Source organism: Mobula birostris, chromosome 2 (assembly GCF_030028105.1).
Source record: "Mobula birostris isolate sMobBir1 chromosome 2, sMobBir1.hap1, whole genome shotgun sequence".
NCBI lineage: Eukaryota > Metazoa > Chordata > Chondrichthyes > Myliobatiformes > Myliobatidae > Mobula > Mobula birostris.
In genome coordinates this window covers 223,659,268-223,684,408 of record NC_092371.1, presented here as the reverse complement: position 1 = coordinate 223,684,408, position 25,141 = coordinate 223,659,268, and the positions used below count along the sequence as shown (strand labels likewise).

The window sequence follows — 25,141 nt, the reverse complement described above, 5'->3', positions numbered from 1 at the left end:
TCCCATCCATGTATGTCCAATTTATTCTTAAATGTTAAAAAAGAACCCACATTTACCACCTCGTCTGGCAGCTCATTCCATACTCCCACCACTCTCTGTGTGAAGAAGCCACCCCTAATGTTCCCCTTAAACTTTTCCCCCCTCACCCTAAACCCATGTCCTCTGGTTTTTTTCTCCCCTTGCCTCAGTGGAAAAAGCCTGCGTGCATTCACTCTATCTATACCCATCATAATTTTATATACCTCTATCAAATCTCCCCTCATTCTTCTACGCTCCAGGGAATAAAGCCCTAACCTATTCAACCTTACTCTGTAACTGAGTTTCTCAAGTCCCGGCAACATCCTTGTAAACCTTCTCTGCACTCTTTCAACCTTACTTATATCCTTCCTGTAATTTGGTGACCAAAACTGAACATAATACTCCAGATTCTGCCTTATACAACCTCATTATAACATTCCAGCTCTTATACTCAATACTTTGATTAATAAAGGCCAATGTACCAAAAGCTCTCTTTACGACCCTATCTACCTGTGATGCTACTTTTAGGGAATTTTGTATCTGTATTCCCAGATCCCTCTGTTCCACTGCACTCCTCAGTGCCTTACCATTAACCCTGTATGTTCTACCTTGGTTTGTCCTTCCGACATGCAATACCTCACACTTGTCTGTATTAAACTCCATCCGCCATTTTTCAGCCCATTTTTCCAGCTGGTCCAAGTCCCTCTGCAGGCTCTGAAAACCTTCCTCACTGTGTACTACACCTCCAATCTTTGTATCATCAGCAAATTTGCTGATCCAATTTACCACATTATCATCCAGATCATTGATATAGATGACAAATAACAATGGACCCAGCACTGATCCCTGTGGCACACCACTAGTCGCAGGCCTCCACTCGGAGAAGCAATTCTCTACTACCACTCTTTGGCTTCTTCCATTGAGCCAATGTCTAATCCAATTTACCACCTCTCCATGTATACCTAGCGACTGAATTTTCCTAACTAATCTCCCATGCGGGACCTTGTCAAAGGCCTTACTGAAGTCCATGTAGACAATATCCACTGCCTTCCCTTCATCCACTTTCCTGGTAACCTCCTCGAAAAAGTCCAATAGATTGGTCAAACATGACCTACCACGCACAAAGCCATGTTGACTCTCCCTAATAAGTCCCTGTCTATCCAAATGCTTGTAGATTCTGTCTCTTAGTACTCCCTCCAATAACTTACCTACTACCGACGTTAAATTTACTGGCCTATAATTTCCTGGATTACTTTTCGATCCTTTTTTAAACAACAGAACAACATGAGCCACTCTCCAATCCTCCAGCACCTCACCTGTAGACAGCAGCATTTTAAATATTTCTGCCAGGGCCCCTGCAATTTCAACACTAGTCTCCTTCAAGGTCCGAGGGAACACCCTGTCAGGTCCCGGGGATTTATCCACTTTAATTTTCCTCAAGACAGAAAGGACCTCCTCCTTTTCAATCTGTACAGTTTCCATGATCTCACTACTTGTTTCCCTTAACTCCATAGACTTCATGCCAGTTTCCTTAGCAAATACAGACGCAAAAAACCTATTTAAGATCTCCCCCATTTCCTTTGGTTCCGCACATAGCCGACCACTCTGATCTTCAAGAGGACCAATTTTATCCCTTACAATCCTTTTACTCTTAATATACCTGTAAAAGCTCTTTGGATTATCCTTCACTTTGACTGCCAAGGCAACCTCATGTCTACTTTTAGCCCTCCTGATTTCTTTCTTAAGTATTTTCTTGCATTTCTTATACTCCTCAAGCACCTTATTTACTCCCTGCTTCCTACACATGTCATACAACTCCCCCTTCTTCTTTATCAGAGTTGCAATATCCCTTGAGAACCAAGGTTCCTTATTCCTATTCACTTTGCCTTTAATCCTGATAGGAATATACAAATTCTGCACTCTCAAAATTTCTCCCTTGAAGGCTTCCCACCTACCGATCACATCCTTGCCAGAAAACAACCTGTCCCAATCCACGCTTTTTAGATCCTTTCTCATTTCTTCAAATTTGGCCTTCTTCCAGTTAAGAACCTCAACCCTAGGACCAGATCTATCCTTGTCCATGATCAGGTTGAAACTAATGGTGTTATGATCACTGGAACCAAAGTGCTCCCCTACACAGACTTCCGTCACTTGTCCTAACTCATTTCCTAACAGGAGATCCAATATTGCATCCCCTCTAGTTGGTCCCTCTATATATTGATTTAGAAAACTTTCCTGAACACATTTTACAAACTCTAAACCATCTAGACCCCTAACAGTATGGGAGTCGCAATCAATACATGGAAAATTAAAATCCCCTACCACCACAACTTTATGTTTCCTGCAGTTGCCTGCTATCTCTCTGCAGATTTGCTCTTCCAATTCTCGTTGACTATTGGGTGGTCTGTAATACAATCCCACTAATGTGGCCATACCTTTCCTGTTTCTCAGCTCCACCCATAAGGACTCTGTAGACAAGCCCTCTAATCTGTCCTGCTTGAGCACTGCTGTAATATTTTCCCTAACAAGCAATGCTACTCCCCCACCTTTCATTCCTCTGCCTCGTTCACATCTGAAACATCGGAACCCCGGAATATTAAGCTACCAGTCCTGCCCCTCCTGTAGCCAAGTTTCACTAATTGCTATAACGTCATAATTCCACGTGTCAATCCACGCCCTCAACTCATCCGCCTTCCCCGTAATACTCCTAGCATTGAAATATATACACCTCATAAGATCTTTACCACCACTCACAACCTTTCTATTAGCGGATTTGCTTGAACTTTTAACATCATTTATTTTCACCCCAGCCACACTGTCAGCTCTGGCACTCTGGTTCCCATTCCCCTGCAAATCTAGTTTAAAGCCTCCCCAATAGCACTAACAAACCTCCCTGAAAGAATATTGGTCCCCCTGTAGTTCAAGTGTAACCCGTCTCTCTTGTACAGGTCCCACCTGCCCCAGAAGAGGTCCCAATTATCCTGAAATCTGAAACCCTGCCCCCTACACCAGTTCCTCAGCTTAACAAGCTACGAGCCCAGGAAAGATTCCAACATGGATAGAGCAGTGGCTGATTGGCAGAAAGCAAAGAATGGGAATAAAGGGAGCCTTTTCTGGTTGGCTGCCAGTTTTGTGCTATTCCACAGGGGGAGTTTTGGGACCGATCCTTTTTACATTATATGTCAATAATTTGAATGATGGGATAAATGTCTTTGTAGGAATGTTTGCATCCAATACGAAGATAGATGGAGGGGCAGGTTGTCTTGAAGAAGTAGAGAGGCTATAGAAAGACTGACAAATTAGTGGGCAAAGAAGTGGCAGATGGAATACAGTGTCCGGAACTGCACAGTAATGCATTTTGGTAGAAGGAATGAATGGAGAGAAGATACAAAAATCTGAGGTACAAAGGGATTTGGAAGTCCCTGTGCAGGATTCCCTAAAGGTTAATTTGCAGGTCAAGTCTGTGGTGAGGAAGGCAAATGTGATGTTAGCATTCATTTTAAGAGGACCAGAAAATAAACACAAGGATGTAATGTTCAGCACTGGTGATGCCTCATTTGGAGTACTGTGAGCAGTTCTGGGTTCCTTCATTTCAGAAAGGATGTGCTGAAACTGGAGAGGGTTCAAATGAGGTTCACAAAAATGATTCCAGGACTGAACAGCTTGTCATATGAACAGCGTTTGATGGCTCTGAGTCGGTATTGACTGGAATTCAGAAGAATGAGGGGTGACCTCATTGAAACCTATCGAATGGTGAAAGGCCTTGATTGAGTGGATATGGAGAGGATGTTTCTGCTGGTAGGAGAGTCTAAGACCAGAGGACACAGCCTCAGAATGGAGAAGCATCGTTTAAAACAGAGATAAGGAGGAATTTCTCTAGCCAGAGAGTGGAGAATCTGTGGAATTCATTGCTGTAGACAACTGTGGAGGTCAAGTCCTTAAGTATATTTAAGGCAGAGGTTGATAGATTCTTGACTGGTCAGGTCATGAAGGTATCCCAGGTTTGGTGGGGGGGGGGGGTGAGGAGGTAGGAAGTTGGGGCTCAGAGGAAAAATGGATCAGCCATGATGAAATGGCAGAGCAGTCTCGATGGCCTAATTCTGCTCCTTTACCCGATGGTCTATAGAATATAATTAATTAATATTGTGCTACTGGCATATTACATTTGTAGTTAACACTGACATTTGTCATGAAATGTGTTGCTTTGCAGCAGTATAGCACAAGACTACAATTACCATAAGTTACAAATTAATACAAACAAGTAACTTAACAACTGCAGCATTTTTTCTTGCAGTTGTGCAATCTCCATGCAGATAACTGGAATTGCAGATCCTGCAGTTGATACAATCTGCTGCGGAATTCATGAGCAGATTTCATGGCCCAAGTTCTGGGGTATGCCAGTATGTTTATGCTCTGCCATTGGACTGAGCAGAACTCAATGAGTGATGATTACTGAAAGATTTATTGTAATTCGCTCAACAGGAATTTACTGTTTGTTAAATTCAAAGTACCCATATTCTGAAAGGCATGTGTCAAAGTCCCAAACTCTCATATTTACTTGGGTGGATAAAGGAAGCTCAGCTTTCTCACCTTTATCTAATTGCTCTCACATTCAACTAATCTGGATCAACGGGCATTGATGCTTCCTTTCATTCGAACTACCTGGAACTACGAGCTGTTCCACATAACTTCCAGAGACAAACTATGACAGTGGTAGGAAATAACTTCTTCATGCATCTGAGTTGAGACATAATTTATGTTGCAATTATAAATTTAGTCAATATATAATGTACTTGGTGTTCTAACCCCAGGGCTATTTTCAACTTAGAAAACAATTGATGATCTATTAGTAATTTAAATCACTCCCAATCATAAATACTGCCACACATTTCCATGAAGATGGCATCTGAGGGAGAAAAGATAAGCATGCAAATACATATTAGAGTAAAAACGATAAACGGGACCGTGGCTGTGACCATTATTTATGATATATGAACAGTGGGAGCTTTCATGCAAATACATACTTTTCCCAGTCTTTATCAGTAATAATTCATCACACTTTAAAGCATATTTACCATACGCCATAAATTCTCCTCACCTATATCGACAAACTACGGTGAAGAAACTTCTGAAGATTCTTGTTCCATGTTGACTCCAGTTTGACCAAGTGAACAACAGCAAGATCAATTTCTTTGTCTTGCAGTTTTATGAAATACTATGTGTTACTTTTCATTTTCAAAGAAATTACAAGTGGCAAATGATGATCCATTTGCTCTATTTTTAATGCATTTTATTACTGTATATACATTAAGGTGATTTGCTGGAATATTCAGCTGAAAATCAGTTGCCGATGTTTTCATCTTTGTTCAATACCACATTTCCCTGACTAAGGTTTCCAACGGGAGTTTGTGTATGACAAGAAACACACCCTTCCCAGCACACAGTTTCTATTAACATTATCTAATGGGCATGTGAATATTTTTCAAATTCCAAAACTAAGGTATAGCAAGCTTAAAATCACTTTTAATTATTCAGGTGATAATATAACTTGCTTTTGAAGTACATTTGCACTCTATTAATAACAAAGCATTGTCCTCTAAGCATGGATTTTACACAATCAATTCAATAATTGCCATACTATTCCACAAAGATAATTGCAAAGCCTTATTATAATTTGTGAAGCAGAACAGCAAAACACTGTTAATATTAAACTTTGAAATACATTTATTTTTTCCACATTTTAAATCAAATATAAAATGAGAAGGATGCATTTGTATAACATTTTGTATTTGTGAAATACAAAAGGAAGTACATTTGGTATGGCATAAAAACAAAAGATCATATCAAGTACATTTTCTTCCATAATCAATTATTCAGTTGCATTAATGTTTATAAATTATAACTGGCTCCATCATAAAAATAGCTGTCCATGTCTCCTGTTGTCTGTTGCATCTTAAAGAACAGCATCGTCATTACCATGAATTATTTGGATTGCATTATAAAATAATAAAACTGTCTTCAATTGATTAATTCTACAGGAGCCTCCTATCCTGATGTAGTACGTGCACTGAAATGAATTTAAATACTTTTCTATTAGTCCAACACCCGCCACTCTCTCATCTCAATGTTTGAACTTGTTGGGAGCGATTGCAACCCTTAGATGGTTGAGGCAGATATGCCAGCTGCCTGAACAGGCTGAAAGAGCAGTCAGGAAATTGCAGACTTGCTGCATTTCACCAGTTTTGAGCAGCACTTGATCAAGAAACTCAGTTTTTCTTTCAAAAACCTGCTCGTTACAAAAAGCTGCTTCACCCATACAAGTAGAGGCCCCTCAAAAAAAATGACAATGTCTAGAAATGCAAGTTTTAGCATTACAGTCTGATTAGAGTCTTAGACCCCAGCAGTAAAACTGTGGAATGCAGCACTGCAGCTGAAACAGACCAAACTAAAATGTTAGATTAGATTAGATTATGAGGGCACGCAGTCCTCTTTTATTGTAATGAATGAATTTTCACAGTTCTTCATGGCGTAAGATAAGACCAAAAGGAGCAGAGTCAGGTCATTTGGCCCATCAAGTCTGCTCTACCATTTCATCATGGCTGATCCAATTCCCTCTCAGCTCTCATCTCCCGCCTTCTCCCTGTAACCCTTAATGTCCTGTCTAATCAAGAATCTATCAACCTTTGCCTTAAATATACCCAATGACTTGGCCTCCACAGCCACCTGTGGCAACAAATGCCGCAGAGTGACCACAAAAGATAAATGTACTGTCTCCTACTGTTGTATCCTTTTGAGAATTAACAGTATTGCTGAATTGCACTGGAAAAATTGATCTGCTTTAGAATAGAATTTGGAGAGGACGCACTGCATCCATGCACAAGGGTGAGCATCCAGCTGTAGAGTCTCTGTTAAGCAGGGATTAGTCCTGTGGAGAAGCTCCTAAATCTTGGTTTAGTTTGCAAAGACTGCAATAATGCTTGGGTGGCAATTCAAAATTAGCTATGTATCAGCTGACCAAGGTCACCCGGGATTCATCCCTCATATTGTCCTTCATTTAAAACATAATCCCGCATACAGTATGTAATGTATTAAGACAACACGACACCCCAACATCATTTAATTCAGCCTTGCTGATGAAGAAGATATACAGCTGGGTGGATAGCACTTCTCTCAAGCAATGACTGACATTACTAAAACACTTAGTAAAGATCACACCTACGTGTATGCAAACATAGACAATTCCAATAAAACCTGTGAAACTGCAACACAAACACAACACAACTAAGAAACACAAACTACAGAAAGTGCATCAATACTGTACAATATCTGGAGCATATTTTTATTCCGTTCCCGTCAGACCAGCAATGCCCCATGTGTGTCTAATGAAGCCATAAAACCATCAAGATTGCAGGAACACTTCTGTAAAAGACACACTGAAACGGCTACTTATGCATATTACTCAGTTCCAGAAGTACTTTACAATCATATTGTAACTCAAAAGTTCGATAAACCTTTAGCAATGTGTAACCGCGAGCATACTGACCTACTGCAAGAAGTATTTAGATTTTTTTTTAGATTAGATTATGAGAACACTCAGTCCTCTTTTATTGTCATTTAGAAACGCATACATGCATTAAGAAATGATACAATGTTTCTCCGGAGTGATATCACAGAAAACAGGTCAAACCAAAGACTAACACTGACAGAACCACATATGGGTCACTAGCTTCAACAAGATAAACTAAAGAGCATGTCAATGAGTGGTCAGGACTGCACAGATCATTGGGAAACATCCACCAGAATTGGGAACCATCTACACCTCGCACTGTCTATGGCAGGCTCCATAAATCGTGATGGATTCATCCCCACTCAGTAATTACCTATTCAATCTCCTACCATACAGCAGGAGGTACAGAAACGTCTCTGCACAGACATCCAGACTGAAAGACAGATCTTTCCAAGGGCTGTTCTGAAACTGAACAATGTCCCCGCCCCACCCACTCAAGAGTCCGTAGGCATTATGAACATTATAACTGCAAAACATGGGCAGAATTCTCTTGATCCTATTTTATATTTAATCACTGTATTTGTAACATGGGCATGTGCAACACTCGAATGGGGCAGTCACCGTTTCTTTTAATTTTAGAGTTGTTTTTATTTAATTCAGTTGTAACTTAGATGCCATTCTAAACTGCGTTTTTAATTGAATTGCCAGTATGTTTACACTGGAGTAGCACTGAAACCTCATTGTTTTCAGCAATGGCAATAAAGTTCTTATTAATTAACATCAGCCCATCTAGTCTGCTCTGCCATTCTGTCCTGGATGATTATTATCCCTCTAAACCCCATTCACCTGCCATTTCCCCATAACCTTTGATGTCCTTACTAATTAAGAACCTATCAACCCCCACTTTAAATGTACTCAGTGACTTGACCTGAACAGCCGCCTGTGGTAACAAACTCCATAGACTCACCACTCTCTGGATAACAGAAATCCTCCTCGCTTTTCACCATCTTCACAAGGGCAGCTGGGGAAGGATTATAAATGCCAACCTTACCACGGCAGTCCGAACGATAAATGCCCACCATCTGTGCCTCAAGAAATTCCACTTTATTTTTACAAGCAAAAAGCTATCTCCAGTTTGAAGCTTTAAACAAATGTATGAAGGATGACTGACAAGAAATGGTGCAGTTTGCTATTTCAGCAGAAGAATCACTTAAAATTGAATCTCAATCCAGATCATTTTACTTGATTAAGTAAGGTCAATCCACTTTTCAACCTGGCATCACCAAGAGTTTATCAGTTTGCTGAGGAATCAGTGTACCAACTTTGACTTGAGTAGCCTCCGTATTATTCAACTGGAGTGCAAATTAAAAAGGAATTCTGCATTTTGTACTCTCATCACTTTGGTTTATTTTACTGCATTGCACCTGACTAACAAAGCTTTCGTTTTTTTGCAATGCATTGCATTCACCCCAAGAATACAGAAATTGGGAAAATCCTCCAACAAGCCCTCCAGCAGTTGACTGATCTGACAGCTCGCAAACATTCAGTGACAAGCTGGAGATTGTGCAGACACTGGAAATCTTGAACATACCTGTACACAGAATGCTGGAGAAACCCAGTCGGTCAGGCAGGCATCGATGGAGGAAATCAGCAGCTGAGGCCGTTCATCTGGACTGCATAGAGAGCGAGCAGAAGCCAGAATAAAAAGGTAGAGGGACGGATGAAGTCTAAGCTGGTAGGTAAAAGGTGAGTCTGGATGATGAAGGGAAGTTAGGTGGGTTACAGAGAGGAGGGGATGAAAGGTAACGATGTGAGAAGCTCAAAAGTGATAAATGGAAGAGGTAAAGGCCAGAGAAGGCATCTGATAGGAGAGGACATTCGACCATGGAATAAAGGGAAGCAGGTGGAGAATCAGAGGGAGGTGAGGGAATGGGCAGGTCACAAGTGCAAGAAAAAGAGAAAATACAACAGAGTGGCTATCAGAAGTTAAAGAAACTGATATTGATTCTGTCAGGTTGAAGATTACCAAGACAGAAGATGAGGTGTTGCTCCTTTTAACCTGCATCTGGGCTCTTTGTGGTAGTAGAGGAAGCCATGGACAGACATGTCAGCATGGGAAAGGGAAGTGGAATTGAAATGGGTAGCTGACAGAAGATCCTGGCTATTGTGGCAGATGGGGCAAATGTGCTTGATGAATCTGCATTGGGCCTCACCGAGGGGCACACAGGAGGCTACACTAGATATAGTCAATGACACCAACAGACTCGCAGGTGAAGCACTGCCTCAACAAAAAGGATAGTTTGCTGCCCAGTTTCTTCTTGCAAGACAAAATCCGTGTGCATTGTACACCAATCTACCATCACCAGCCCAGAAACTGTAATTATTCTACAGGAAATAGAAGCCCTGGTGCTGAGTAATCAGCAGAATGTTTGACCAAAATCATTTAATGAAATTCACCAGGAAATTACTATTCTACTTAATCCTTTTAAAAAAATCACAAATTTCTCAACAAGAGATTATGCAGTAACTCAGCAGGTCAGGCAGCATTTTAGAAGGGAAATAAGTAGTCAACGTTTTGGGCCAAGAGCCTTTATCAAGACCGGAAAGGAAGGGGACAGAAGCCGGACAAGAAGGTGGGGAGTACAAGCTGCCACGTGATAGGTGAAGACAGGTGAGGGAGGCTGGGACGAAGGAAGAAGCTGGGAGGCGATAGGTGAAGGAGGTAAAGGGCTAGAGAAGGAATCTGATAGGAAAAGTTTAAAGTTCAAAGTAAAATTTATTATCGGAGTACATACATGTCACCACGTTCATCCCTGAGATTGTTTTTCTGCAGACCTGCTTAGCAAATCTATAGAACAATAGCTGTAAACAGATCAATGGACAAACTGTGTAAATGCAGATATAAATAAATAGCAATAAATACGAGAATGAAATAACAAGATAAAAGAGTCCTTAAATGAGTGTAGTTATCCTCTTTTGTTCAAGTGCCTGATAGTTGAGGGGTAGTAACTGTTCTTATACATCCTCAACACTAAGATAAAGGTACTATACTGAGCTGTCCAGTTAGGTGTTCTGTTTGGGAAAGGTTAGACTGATCTTAGGGATGGTTATAAGGACATCACAACATCATAGGCTGAAGGGTCTTTCTTGTGTTGCACTATCTATGTTCAATGATTAATGGCAGTCTCACTTACTATAATTATCTACTTAACTTTAATATTTTCAATATAGGTAGGTTGGTTATGACTAGACTGAACTCCTGCCTCAGCAAGGACCTGGACTCATTGCAATTTGCCTATCGTCACTATAGGTCAATGGCAGACACAATCTCAATGGCTCTCCACACGGCTTTAGACCACCTTGACAACACAAACACCTATGTCAGGATGCTGTTCATCAGCTATAGCTCAGCATTAAATACCATCATTCCCACAATCCTGATTGAGAAGTTACAGAACCTGGGCCTCTGTACCCCCCTCTGTAATTGGATCCTCGACTTCCTAACCGGAAGACCACAGTCTGTGTGGATTGGTGATAACATATCTTCTTCGCTGACGATCAGCACTGGCGCACCTCAGGGTATGTGTGCTTAGCCCACTGCTCTACTCTCTCTATACACATGACTGTGTGGCTAGGCATAGCTCAAATACCATCCATAAATTTGCTGACAATACAACCATTGTTGGTAGAATCTCAGGTGGTGACGAGAGGGCGTACAGGAGTGAGATATGCCAACTAGTGGAGTGGTGCCACAGCAACAACCTGGCACTCAACGCCAGTAAGATCAAAGAGCTGATTGTGGACTTCAGGAAGGGTAAGACGAAGAAACACATACCAATCCTCATAGAGGGATCAGAAGTGGAGAGAGTGAGCAGCTTCAAGTTCCTGGGTGTCAAGATCTCTGAGGATCTAACCTGGTTCCAACATACTGATGTAGTCATAAAGAAGGCAAGACAGCGGCTATACTTTATTAGGAGCTTGAAGTGATTTGGCATGTCAACAAATACACTCAAAAACTTCTATAGTTGTACTGTGGAGAGCATTCTGACAGGCTGCATCACTGTCTGGTATGGAGGGACTACTGCACGGGACCAAAAGAAGCTGCAGAAGGTTGTAACTCTAGTCAGCTCCATCTTGGATATTAGCCTACAAAATACCCAGGACATCTTCAGGGAGTGGTGTCTCAGAAAGGCAGTGTCCATTATTAAAGACCTCCAGCACCCAGGGCATGCCCTTTTCTCACTGTTACCATCAAGTATGAGATACAGAAGCCTGAAGGCACATACTCAGCAATTCTAGAACAGTTTCTTCCCCTCTGCCATCCGATTCCTGAATGGACTTTGAAGCTTTGGACACTACCTCATTTTTTTTAATATACAGTATTTCTGTGTTTGCACATTTTTTATACTCTATTCAATATGTAATTGATTTACCTGTTTATTTATTATTATGTTTTATTTTATTTATTATTTTTTTCTCTCTCTTTCTCTGCTAGATTATGAACTGCTGCTGCTAAATTAACAAATTTCACGTCACACGCCGGTAACAATAAACCTGATTCTGATTCCGATTCTAAATTTACATTGGTTGCACATCCCAATTAGCAGAACTCTCTGAATATTCAAACATGGTGTCTACAAACTGCAGACACCCTTTTGTCACAGTGTTGAGTGATGAGTCCAAAATATACAAACAACCAGAAGGTTAAGTGACAAAACAGAACCATTCTGAACCGTGCATTAATTGACAGGGATACATCTTTAACAATGTGCTAATGTGCAGGAATATTCATTTACAAACAAGAGAATCTGCTGATGCTAGGAATCCGAGCAACACACACACAAAATGCTGGAGGAACTCAGCAGGCCAGGCACCATCTAGGGAAAGAGTACAGTCGACGTTTTCTGGCCGAAACCCTTCTGCAGGACTGGAGAAAAAAGTTCTGCTGTTGTTAACATTGCAAAAGGTGGATTGTGTAGGTTAGAAGTGAATTTTATTGTGTAGTTTTCATCTTCTTTGTGGTTATGTCATTTATTATGCCAGTATAACATCACAAAAAAAGTCCGTCTTGAAAATGAAAGCTACTTATCAATGGGTTTTACACGGACTGGTGATCCAAGTTATTCCATTGTGCCTAGTCTGTGGCAAACAACTTACAAACGCAGCAATGGCTCCATCAAAATTGAAGACACTTAACTACAAATCACTGTTATTTGACACGTAAAAGTGCTAATTATTCTAAACAGCTATTGGAAAATCAAAACAGACAGAGTAAAGGTTTTTGACAGACAGAGTTAGGTTCTTGATTAGCAGGTCACCAAAGGATATTGGGTGAAGGCAGCAGAGTGGGGATGACTGGAAAAATTGGATCAGCCCATGATTGAATGGCAGAGCAGACTAAATGGGCTGAATGGCCTGCTTCTGCTCCTATACAGTATTTTATGGTCTTATGGTCTAAAGCATGGGATACAAGGGGACACTGCTTTGTGGATCCAGAACTGGCTTGCCCACAGAAGGCAAAGAGTGGTTGTAGACGGGTCATATTCTGCATGGAGGTTGGGGACCAGTGGTGTGCCTCAGGGATCTGTTCTGGGACCCCTACTCTTCGTAATTTTTATAAATGACCTGGATGAGGAAGTGGAGGGATGGGTTAGTAAATTTGCTGATGACACAAAGGTTGGGGGTGTGGTGGATAATGTGGTGGGCTGTCAGAGGTTACAGCAGGACATTGATAGGATGCAAAACGGGGCTGAGAAGTGGCAGATGGAGTTCAACCCAGATAAGTGTGAAGTGGTTCATTTTGGTAGATCAAATATGATGGCAAAATATAGTATTAATGATAAGACTCTTGGCAGTGTGGAGGATCAGAGGGATCTTGGGGTCCGAGTCCACAGGACGCTCAAAGCAGCTGCGCAGGTTGACTGTGTGGTTAAGAAGGCATACAATGCATTGGCCTTCATCAGTTGTGGAATTGAATTTAGGAGCATAGAGGTAATGTTGCAGCTATATAGGACCCTGGTCAGACCCCACTTGGAGTATTGTGCTCAGGTCTGGTCGCCTCACTACAGGAAGGATGTGGAAAACATAGAAAAGGTGCAGAGGAGATTTACAAGGATGTTGCCTGGATTGGGGAGCATGCCTTATGAAAATAGGTTGAGTGAACTCTGCCTTTTCTCCTTGGAGCGAGAAAAGATGAGAGATGACCTGTATAAGATGATGAGAGGCATTGATCGTGTGGATAGTCAGAGGCTTTTTCCTAGGGCTGAAATGGCTGCCACAAGGGGGGCACAGGTTTGGGAGTAAGTACAAAGGAGATGCCAGGGTAATTTTTTTTTACGTGGAGAGTGGTGAGTGTGTGGAATGGGCTGCCGGCAACGGTGGTGGAGGCGGATACGATAGGGTCTTTTAAGAGACTTTTCGATAGGTACATGGAGCTTAGAAAAATAGAGGGCTATGGGCAACCCTAGTAATTTCTAAGGTAGGGACATGTTCGGCACAACTTTGTGGGCTGAAAGGCCTGTATTGTGCTGTAGGTTTTCTATGTTTCTGTGTTTTGTTAATAGTCACAGTAAAAAGTCTCAGGAAGCAAGTTATTTAGTAGCAGAAGTTATTACCAAGGAAAAGTCATATAGTTGGTGAGAACCTAATGATGGCTGCATGTAAAATTGTAGTGAGTAAAATTCCAGGACAAGATGCTATACAAGAAATTGAAACTGTTTCACTCTCAAGCAGTACGATAAGGTGACGTGGTGACGTGTTGATGACATGTCACAAGATGCTGAAGAGGTTTTGTGTGATAAACTGAAAAACAACAGCTTCTCTATCCAGGTTGATGAGTCAACAGATTTCACGAATAAATGTTCATGTTGGAGTATTTGTAAGATTTGTTAATAATGGTGAAAACTGTTTCTGTTGTAAAGAGCTGCCCAAAACAAGCAAAGGCCAAGATATATTCAATGTTTTGTCTTCATATCTGGAAACAAAAGGTTTGTCTTGGAGGAACTGTGTTGGCATCTGTACTGATAGCATCCCATCGAAGGTTGGCCCATGAGAGGTTTCGTTTCTCTTGTAAAAAAATATTCTGACGTTGTCACAACACACTGCTTCAACATTGTCGATAAATTTTCATGTTGTAAATAGCATTAATTAAAATCAATTATATTACATTTGCTTATGAGTTTTTAAAATTTATAGAAACATAGAAAACCTACAGAACAATACAGGCCCTTCGGCCCAGAATGCTTATGAAAGGGAAAGAAAGAGACTAATTTTAAGAAAGGTAAGCTAAGCTTAACTACCTTTTTCCCCCCCAAGAAAAGATGGCTAAAAATTCATTCTCTGCTCTAAAGTCATTGACAATTATTTTTGGATTATCCTATCTACAACTTACTGATCATACTAATGTAACACGAGCTGTAGATATAATAATTTTTACGCAGGGGTTCCCTGAGACCTGAAAATTATTTCAAGGGTTCCATCCAGGCAAACAGGTTGAGAAAGGCTGCATTAGAGTCTGTCCCCAGTGTTAATTAATTCCCCGGCAAAATTATTTGGAAAGTAGAATCAAGCGTGGAAATCTGCCATTCAGATAGACAAGAATAAGATTTAGATAGGCAGTTCAAGCTAGGTTTTAGAATGGAACCAGAACTGTTCCCAGAACATTTCGGTTTCCAATCTAGCAAGGGGAAAAGCTGTGACATTATACTGCACCTCTCAAGATTTACATTGGGAGGAAAAGATCAAGTCGTTATTCATTTGTTTTTATCTGTTTTCAGATTTTACCATTGTTTGTCAAATGTTTATCAGTTATTTTAAATTTAGTCATTATCCTTTAAATCTTTTCAGTCACAAAAACTCAATAACATTGTAGTGGGGAATATACTCCTCCAATCCTTTACGAGTCAGGCCAAGCAAAGGATTGGAGGCGCTGTTCGTCTAAATAAAGATGCCAACCTGGAAGTTTGGAGTAAAGTCACTGATAATTTTTTAATCTATTTCTCTGTGCATTACTATTATTACAATTATTTTAATTTTTTGTTACCTTACATTTACATTTTCAATTATAATATAAATGTTAATAGTTTTTTTGCACTAAAACCTGGTACACAAAGTACAGCTAAGCCCCCTACAGCTATGCTTTGTTTGGTGTCTGTGTTCTGGACTATACTGTCTATGCCTCACTGGTGCAGAATGTCAGTTTTATTGGCCACCTGCATTCGGACCAGGTGAATGTGTACAGATGAAGAGTGCGTATTGTGCATTGGCATTCTGCTGAATGTAGCTCCATTCAGCCTTGTCTGTGGGGGAGGGGGAAAAACTCACTAAACAACACAAGAGCTGGTGGTTAAGATGAATCAACGTGATCAATGAAAGCTATTGACCCATGTGCTGCTAAATGGGATTCAAATGCAAGTAAAAGATCGAGAGACGATTTTGGCAAGAACCTTCACTCTGTCTGCTCTAACAGCCAGGATATCCCTGAGGCCAGCCATTTTCATTCCATTTCCCAAACTGACCCGTATGTCCACAGCAGCATTTCCCGGCAAATTGAGATGAGACACAGATTAGAGGAACAACATTGCATATTCTAAACTGGCAGTCTCCAACCTGACAGCATCAATGTTAATTTCTCTAACCACCAGTAACTATTATCCTCTGTTCCCCATAGTTTCCTCATCCCCATGGCCCTCGTACCCACTCATTGCTCTCATGACCTCCTTCATCCAACTAGTTCCTTATTTCCATCCTTTTATTCCATGGACCTCCTATCAGATTCCACCTTCTTAACCCCTTTGCTTCTTCCACCAATCACCTACCTGCTTCTCACAATATTCCCACTATCACCTGCCCCCCACCCCCCCGTTTTCACCACTCACCCATTAGCTGCCAATCCGTGTTGATCCCCTGCCCCATTCTTTTATTCTGGCTGCTGCTCCCTTCCTTTCCAGCCCACATGAAGGGTCTCAGCCAGAAACATTGACCGTTTATTTCTACCACCCCCTCCCAACAAAGGTGCTGCCTGACCTGCTGAGTACCACCAACATTTTGTGTGCATTGCTTCAAATAAATGGGTCCTGAATGGTTGCCACGGAGATGCTGGAGATTAGAGGTCCACTTCTGTATTGTACATCTCAAATGTAAAATAAATTATCAGAAGTTTTCAGGTAAAAAACTACTGAAAGAGTTAAAGGGTCAGACCATGCAGGAAATGAGTCTAATTGTAGCACATTACGGAATAGAGATTGTAAGCAAATTATGCTGGAAATGGGAATGCAGGTTTTTGGAGAAGATTAAAGCATTAAATTCTTAAAACAATATAGGCAATGAAGATAAATAAACCAAGAAAACCTGGAGGTGATGTATCCTTGAATGTTGAAAAAAAATAGTTTTGTCCCCAATTTCATTTTATTGCAACATAAAGATAGATCATTTTTTATAAACATGTCTACAAAGCAGCAAAGAAGTGCTGATGGCAGTAAAGCCTTTTGCACGGGTTTGAGTGCACAAATTATAATGTAGGACCAGAGAATAATCAACAGGCAAGAAAACAGTGAAGGATAATATGATGTGTTGTGAGTGAACAGGTTGCATATTCGAGGCTTTGAATATGTGTCCTACTACACCTTTCAGTAAAAATTCAATAAGAACACAATGAAATTATCCTATGGTGTTAGAGTAAAGGAGAACACAGCAAAGCTTTAGTCTGTTTTACATTCAGCCTGATTTCCTTTGAGACTGATGTCAAAATAGTAATTGTGAGATGCAAAGAGGATCACCAGTTTTCGATTACACCATTTTATGCAACCACTTAAGACTAATTTTGCCTGTATTAAGTCACAATCTATTATAATGACAATAAACTCTGCTTTGACCTCATTTCCATAAAGATACTTAATGTAGACAGCAGCCACAAAAGGTCACCAATTGCTCTTTCCAAGTGGGCTCTGTGGCTGCGAACTTACTTTCAGGGACTCTGCTGTTCATGCTCTGTGTTTTATTGGTTTACTTTCTTTTATAGTTTGCACAATTTGTTCTTTTTTCGCACATTGGGATTTTTGACAGTCTTTGTTGTGTGGGGGGGGGGGGTTCCGTGGATTCTATTTTGTTTCTTTGTTTTGGGGCTGCCTGCACCAGAAAATGAATCTCAAGGTTGTTTATGGTGTACAGGCATTGATAATATATGTACTTTGAAATTCAAACTTTGAGAAGGTGACAGTGTGCTTCCTTTTTTTTCATCCTTATGTTTAACGCATTCATTTTGGATTTTCCCCAGTGACCATGAACGATCAGCAATTGATGTAGAATGAGGTGCAACTTAGAAATGACAATCTGCTCTTCATATAGTTTATTTCACGCACAACTTGGGATGAAATACAGTATATTTTAAAGGCTTCTGGAAAAAAAACTGCATTCACCAACACAAATCTCTGTGAAAATGAGTGTGGGTTGGGTGGATGGGAAGTTAATTAACTTCTATTACGACATTATAGCCATTAGTGAAACTTGGCTACAGGAGGGGCAGGACTAGCAGCTTAATGTTCCAGGGTTCCGCTATTTCAGATGTGATAGAGGCAGGGGGATGAAGGGTGGAGGGGTGGCATTGCTAGTCAGGGAAAATGTTACAGCAGTGCTCAGGCAGGATAGATTAGAGGGCTTGTCTACCGAGGCCATATGGCTGGAGCTGAGAAACAGGAAAGGTATGGACACATTAATGGGGTTGTGTTATAGACCACCCGATAGTCAGCGAGAATTGGAAGAGCAAATCTGCAGAGAGATAGCACACAACTGCAGGAAACAAAGTTGTGATAGTAGGGGGTTTTAATTTTCCACATATTGATTGGGACTCCCATACTGTTAAGGGTCTAGACGGGTTAGAGTTTGAAAAATGTGTTCAGGAAAGATTTCTAAATCAATATATAGAGGTACCAACCAGAGAGGATGCAATATTAGATCTCCTATTAGGAAACGAGTTAGGACAGGTGACTGAAGTTTGTGTAGGGGAACACTTTGGTTCCAGTGATCATAACACCATTAGTTTCAACTTGATCATGGATAAAGATAGATCTGGTCCTCGGGTTGAGGTCCTAAACTGGAAAAAGGCCAAATTTGAAGAAATGAGAAAGGATCTAAAAAACGTGGATTGGGACATTGTTCTCTGGCAAGGATATGATTGGTAAGTGGGAGGCCTTCAAAGGAGAAATTTTGACAGTGCAGAGTTTGTATGTTCCTGTCAAGATTAAAGGCAAAGTGAATAGGAATAAGGAACCTTGGTTCTCAAAGGATATTGGAACTCTGATAAAGAAGAGAGAGATGTGTAACATGTATAGGAAACAGGGAGCAAATAAGGTGCTTGAGGAATATAAAAAGTGCAAAAAAATACTTAAGAAAGAAATCAGGAGGGCTAAAAGAAGACATGAAGTTGCTTTGGCAATCAAGATGAAGGATAATCCAAAGAGCTTCTAAAGGTATATTAAGAGCAAAAGGATAGTAAGGGATAAAATTGGTCCTCTTGAAGATCAGAGTGGTCAGCTATGTATCGAACCAAAAGAAATGGGGAAGATCTTAAATAGGTTTTTTGCGTCTGTATTTACAAAGGAAACTGGCATGGAGTCAATAGAAATAAGGCAAACAAGTAGTGAGGTCATGGAACCTATACAGATTGAAGAGGAGGAGGTGCTTTCTATCTTGAAGCAAATCAGAGTAGATAAATCCCCAGGACCTGACAGGGTATTCTCTCGGACCTTGAACGAGACAAGTGTTGAAATTGCAGGGGCCCTGGAAGGTATATTTAAAATGTCGGTATCTACGGGTGAAGTGCTGGAGGATTGGAGGATAGCTCATGTTGTTCCCTGGTTTAAAAAAGGCTCAAAAACTAATCCGGGAAATTATAGGTAAATTTGATATTGGTAGTAGGTAAATTATTGGAAGGAGTACGAAGAGATAGGATCTACAAGTATTTGGATAGACAGGGACTTATTAGGGAGAGTCAACATGGCTTTGCGCGTGGTAGGTCATGTTTAACAAATCCATTGGAGTTTTTCGAGGAGGTTACCAGGAAAGTGGATAAAGGGAAGGCAGTGGATGTTGTATAGATCGACTTCAGTAAGGCCTTTGACAAGGTCCCACATGGGAGGTTAGTTAGGAAGATTCAGTTGCTAGGTATACATGGTGAGGTAGTAAATTGGATCAGACATTGGCTCAATGGAAGAAGCCAGAGACTGGTAGTGGAAAATTGCTTCTCTGAGGCCTGTGACTAGTGGTGTGCCACAGGGATCAGTGCTGGGTCCAATGTTATTTGTCATCTCTATCAATGATCTGGATGATAATGTGGTAAATTGGATCAGCAAATTTACTGATGATACAAAGATTGGAGGAGTAGTGGACAGTGAGGAAGGTTTTCAAAACTTGCAGAGGGATTTGGACCAGCTGGAAAAATGGGCTGAAAAATGGCAGATGGAGTTTAATACAGACAAGAGTGAGGTATTGTACTTTGGAAGGACAAATCAAGGTAGAACGTATAGGGTAAATGGTAAGGCACTGAGGAGTGCAGTAGAACAGAGGGATCTGGGAATACAGATACAAAATTCCCTAAAAGTGGCATCACAGGTAGATAGGGTCGTAAAGAGAGCTTTTGGTACATTGGCCTTTATAAATCAAAGTATTGAGTATAGGAGTTGGAATGTTATGGTGAGGTTGTATAAGACATTGGTGAGGCCAAATTTGGAGTATTGTGAACAACAGGAATTCTGCAGATGCTGGAAATTCAAGCAACACACATCAAAGTTGCTGGTGAACGCAGCAGGCCAGGCAGCATCTCTAGGAAGAGGTGCAGTCGACGTTTCAGGCCGAGACCCTTCGTCAGGACTAACTGAAGGAAGAGTGAGTAAGGGATTTGAAAGTTGGAGGGGGAGAGGGAGATCCAAAATGATAGGAGAAGACAGGAGGGGGAGGGAAGGAGCCAAGAGCTGGACAGGTGATTGGCAAAAGGGGATACGAGAGGATCATGGGACAGGAGGTCCGGGAAGAAAGACAAGGGGGGGGGGAACCCAGAGGATGGGCAAGAGGTATATTCAGAGGGGCAGAGGGAGAAAAAGGAGAGTGAGAGAAAGAATGTGTGTATAAAAATAAGTAACAGATGGGGTACGAGGGGGAGGTGGGGCCTAGCGGAAGTTAGAGAAGTCGATGTTCATGCCATCAGGTTGGAGGCTACCCAGACGGAATATAAGGTGTTGTTCCTCCAACCTGAGTGTGGCTTCATCTTTACAGTAGAGGAGGCCGTGGATAGACATGTCAGAATGGGAATGGGATGTGGAATTAAAATGTGTGGCCACTGGGAGATCCTGCTTTCTCTGGCGGACAGAGCGTAGATGTTCAGGAAAGCGGTCTCCCAGTCTGTGTCAGGTCTCGCCAATATATAAAAGGAGTATTGTGTGCAGTTTTGGTCACCTAACTACAGGAAGGATATTAATAAGGTTGAAAGAGTGCAGAGAAGGTTTACAAGGATGTTGCCGGGACTTGAGAAACTGAGTTACAGAGAAAGGTTGAATAGGTTAGGACTTTATTCCTTGGAGCGTAGAAGAATGAGGGGAGATTTGATAGAGGTATATAAAATTATGATGGGTATAGATAGAGTGAATGCAAGCAGGCTTTTTCCATGGAGGCTCGGGGAGAAAAAAACCAGAGGACATGGGTTAAAGGTGAAGGGAGAAAAGTGTGAAGGAAACATTAGGGGGGGCTTCTTCACACAGAGAGTGCTGGGAGTGTGGAATGAGCTGCCAGATAAAGTGGTAAATGCGGGCTCACTTTTAACATTTAAGAAGAACTTGGACAGGTACATGGATGAGAGGTGTGTGAAAGGATACGGTCTAGGTGCAGGTCAGTGGGACTAGGCAGAAAAATGGTTCGGCACAGCCAAGAAGGGCCAAAAGGCCTGTTTCTGTGCTGTAATGTTTCTATGGTTTCTATTACTGTATTAAATATAATTACAGAAAAATTGTGGCAATTTATATTCTGCATACTGCTGAATTATCAATTGACAGATGAGTGTTAATCATCTGCAGAATGCATCTATTTTGTAAACTTTAAAGATCATAAGGAAGCAAACATTGGCTGTACCAAATTACAAAACAAGTAAACTGGACTATAACAGAATTCTGCATTAAATTGTAACAAACATCAGCAACAGCTCACAACATTTTGCAATCTCCTTTGGTTACTCTCTCATTCCTAACACTAGTCCCAACCAGATGTCATTGGTAATCCACAATTTCAGAGATCACTTTGCTGCTTAACAGTTCAATTCATTACAGAATCAATTAAAAACAATATCCATTAAAGAACAGATAATGCGGTGGGGTGGAGATATGTCTCTACCAAAGGAGGTGTAAAGCATTCTTTCCCTCTGCGCTGGTCACCCTTAGGCAAGATGTAGCACCTGCTTAGCGCCCCCCACCCACTCCCCCCACCACCATCAGGGTCACACAAAGCCATGGGAGCAGGTGGTAGATGGTTGTATGAACAGTTGGTACATATCACAAGACCTAGTTATGTAACCAATGATACAAGGCCATCTTTGAAGAGCATTGATAATGGCTGGGGTCACCCATCTTTTGAAGACGCTGCCCAGAAGGCGGCAATGGCAAACCACTTTTGTAGAAAAATTTGCCAAGAACAATCATGGTCATGGAAAGACCATAACTGCCCATGTCATACAACACAGCACACAACAAACAAACAAATGTATACTTACTGTCGACTTTAAAAATAAAATATTAGGTAATCATCCGCAACTATTCCAGATTTTCATCCTATGTTGCTGTCCAAATGATATGGACCCGCTCTTCAAATATATAGACAGAGCTATATTGTATATGAAACATTGGTTAGAATCTCAGACACAAGGAAATCTGCAGATGCTGGAAATTCAAGCAAAACACACAAAAACAATGCTGGTGGAATGCAGCAGGCCAGGCAGCATCTATAGGAAGAGGTACAGTTGATGTTTCGGGCCGGGACCTTTCGTCAGGACTATCTCACCTGTGTTCAATGTTTATTTGAGTAAGATCCTGAAAGCAAATTTTCTGGGGAACTAAGTTTGTCATCAACTTCAAATTCTTGAGTGTTATCATTTCAGAGGATCTGTACTGGGACCAGTACACAAGTGCCCATTACGAAGAAAGCACAACAGCGCCTCAACTTCCTTACACATTTGAGAAGATTCAACATATTACCTAAAACTTTGACAAACTTCGATAGATGTGTGGTGGACAGGATATTGGTTGCAAGATGGTCTGGTATAGAAACATCAATGCCCTTGAACAGAAAACCCAACAAAATGTAGTGGATATGGCCCAGTCCATCGCAGGTAAAGCCCACCCCATCATTAAGGACATCTACAAGGGTTGCTACCACAGGAAAGCAGCATCCGTCATCAAGGACCCCCACCATTCAGGCCATGCTCTTTTCTTGCTGCTGCCATCAGGAAGGTGATACAGGAGCCTCAGGAGCCAGAACAGTTAGATTCAGGAACAGTTATTACCTTTCAACCATCTAGCACTTGAAGCAGAGGTAATATCTTCACACAACTTTACTGACCTATTCCCACAACCTACAGACTCACTTTCAATGACTCTGCACCTCATGTTTTTAAATATTTATTTATATATTTATTATTTCCGCTTTCCTCTCTTTCTCTCTGTATTTGCAGTTTGTTGTTTTTTTTTTGCACATTGGTTGTTGTCTGTCCTGTTGAGTGATTCTATTGTTTCTTGGAATTACTGTGATTGTTCGCAAGAAAATGAATCTCAGGGTTTTATATGGTGAAATATATGTACTTTGATAATAAATTTACTTTGAACCAATCCTACTTTATTGAAAGGAGTGGAACAAGAATACACAAGGTCAGCCCCCAATATCCATGCTTCTCTTGGTAATCAGTCCAAATGTTACAGATCATAAGACATAGGAGCAGAATTCGGCCACTTGGCCCATCGAATCTGCTACACCATTCCATCATGACTGATTTATTTTCCCTCTCAACCAAACCCATTCTTCTGCCTTTTCCTTGTAACCTTGACTAATCAGGAACTGATCAACCTCCGCTTTAAATCTACTCAATGACAGCCTCCACAACCGTCCATGGCACTGAATTCCACAGCAACACACACAAAATGCTGGAGGCACTCAGCGTATAGAAAAAAAGTACAGTCCACGTTTCGGGCTGAGATCCTTAGATTCATCGCCCTCTCGTTAAAGAAATTCCTCATCTCTGCTCTAAAGGGGTGTCTTTCTATTCTGGGGCTGTGTCTTCTGGTACCAGAAACATCCTCTCCACATCCACCTCTATCTAGAATTTTCAGTGAGATACCCCCCTCCGTCAACCCTTCATTCTTCTAAACTCCAGCGAGTACAGGCCCAAACCCTTTCATTCCCGGGATCATTCTCGAAGTTTACGTTAGCTTACAAGATAGGTGCAGGATGCAAACAGTTAATAATTATCTGTTTGGAATACTATATTAATCAATCTAAATTTTGAAACATTTCATTAAATCCTCTCAAGGATTTTCTACAATAAACATTCAGTTAATACTCTATGGGCGACTCCTCTCTTAACAGGAATGTTTTAAATTGTATTTCATCACTTTAAGAACCCATGCACGTCATAAACTTCGAAGGTCATAAGAAGATAAACAGAACCGCATTAAATTACAGAACGCGAAAACTGGAGTACATACAATATTGCACTAGATTATAGCCAATGTCAGCAACACCTCACGAAGTACTTGCAACATCACTTTTCATCATTACACAACCAAATATATAACTGAGTTATCCACAATTCCACTCGGTCATTATGCCGAGTCAACAGAAAAACAACGACTGCATTTCTGCGCTTGCCAAATTCGTGAAAAAAAATAATGTACCAATACGCTAAAGTACAGAGTATGGTAACACCATCTGAAACATCCCGTCCCAGGAAAGATCTGCTCCCGACTGGCTCTGAAGGGTTACACCGGCCTCAAACTCAAGTTACAAAACATGCAAACTGACTCTGTGTCAAAGAAAAGGAATTAATACCTTAGCGAAAAAAAACTTCGAACACTCTTAAAACAAAAATCTTACCTCAGGTGGAGATAGTGTACCAATTTCGTAACCATCTTGACCATTATTGAGATTTCCCTCCCACCTTTCAGGGTATCAGAACATCATCGCATTCCGAATCCCTGTTTATTTTCCTATTAGCGGAACACACAAACTGTAATCACCCTGGAAATCCCGTCTAAAAATAAAAGCTGGACTGTACAGTAATTGAACAAATGCAATTAAAGGATAATAGTAACTACATATGTTAGTCAGAGGAAGGTCGTCGTTCTCAGGTAAATCCATAGAACTGAATTGTTTTTAAGTATCGGTCGCATGGTTTTGTTTTTACACTCAAATTAGGACCCGCCTTTTCCCAGTGTGATAAATAGTCGATTTTGCTGGAAATTGCAGAAGAGATCATTTATTCCCGACGCACGCAATCTGATAACATTGCCCATAGAGAGAACTCCTGCATTTCACCCACGTGTTTCCACCACCACCAGACACTCCTTGCTGTCGGTACAGTCAGTAAAC

The 25,141-nt window shown here is 41.0% G+C and overlaps 1 protein-coding gene across 1 annotated transcript in view; it reads right to left on the bottom strand.

Moving 5' to 3' along the window:
- arhgap18 (Rho GTPase activating protein 18) overlaps positions 1-24,814 on the bottom strand; it is a 134,120-nt gene extending 109,306 nt beyond the window's left edge. Inside the window, exon 1 of the mRNA XM_072251544.1 lies at positions 24,647-24,814. Within this exon, the coding sequence (XP_072107645.1) occupies positions 24,647-24,690 (44 nt within the window). The 5' untranslated portion in view covers positions 24,691-24,814. The remainder of the gene's footprint in view (positions 1-24,646) is intronic.
- Positions 24,815-25,141: the final 327 nt, after the last annotated feature.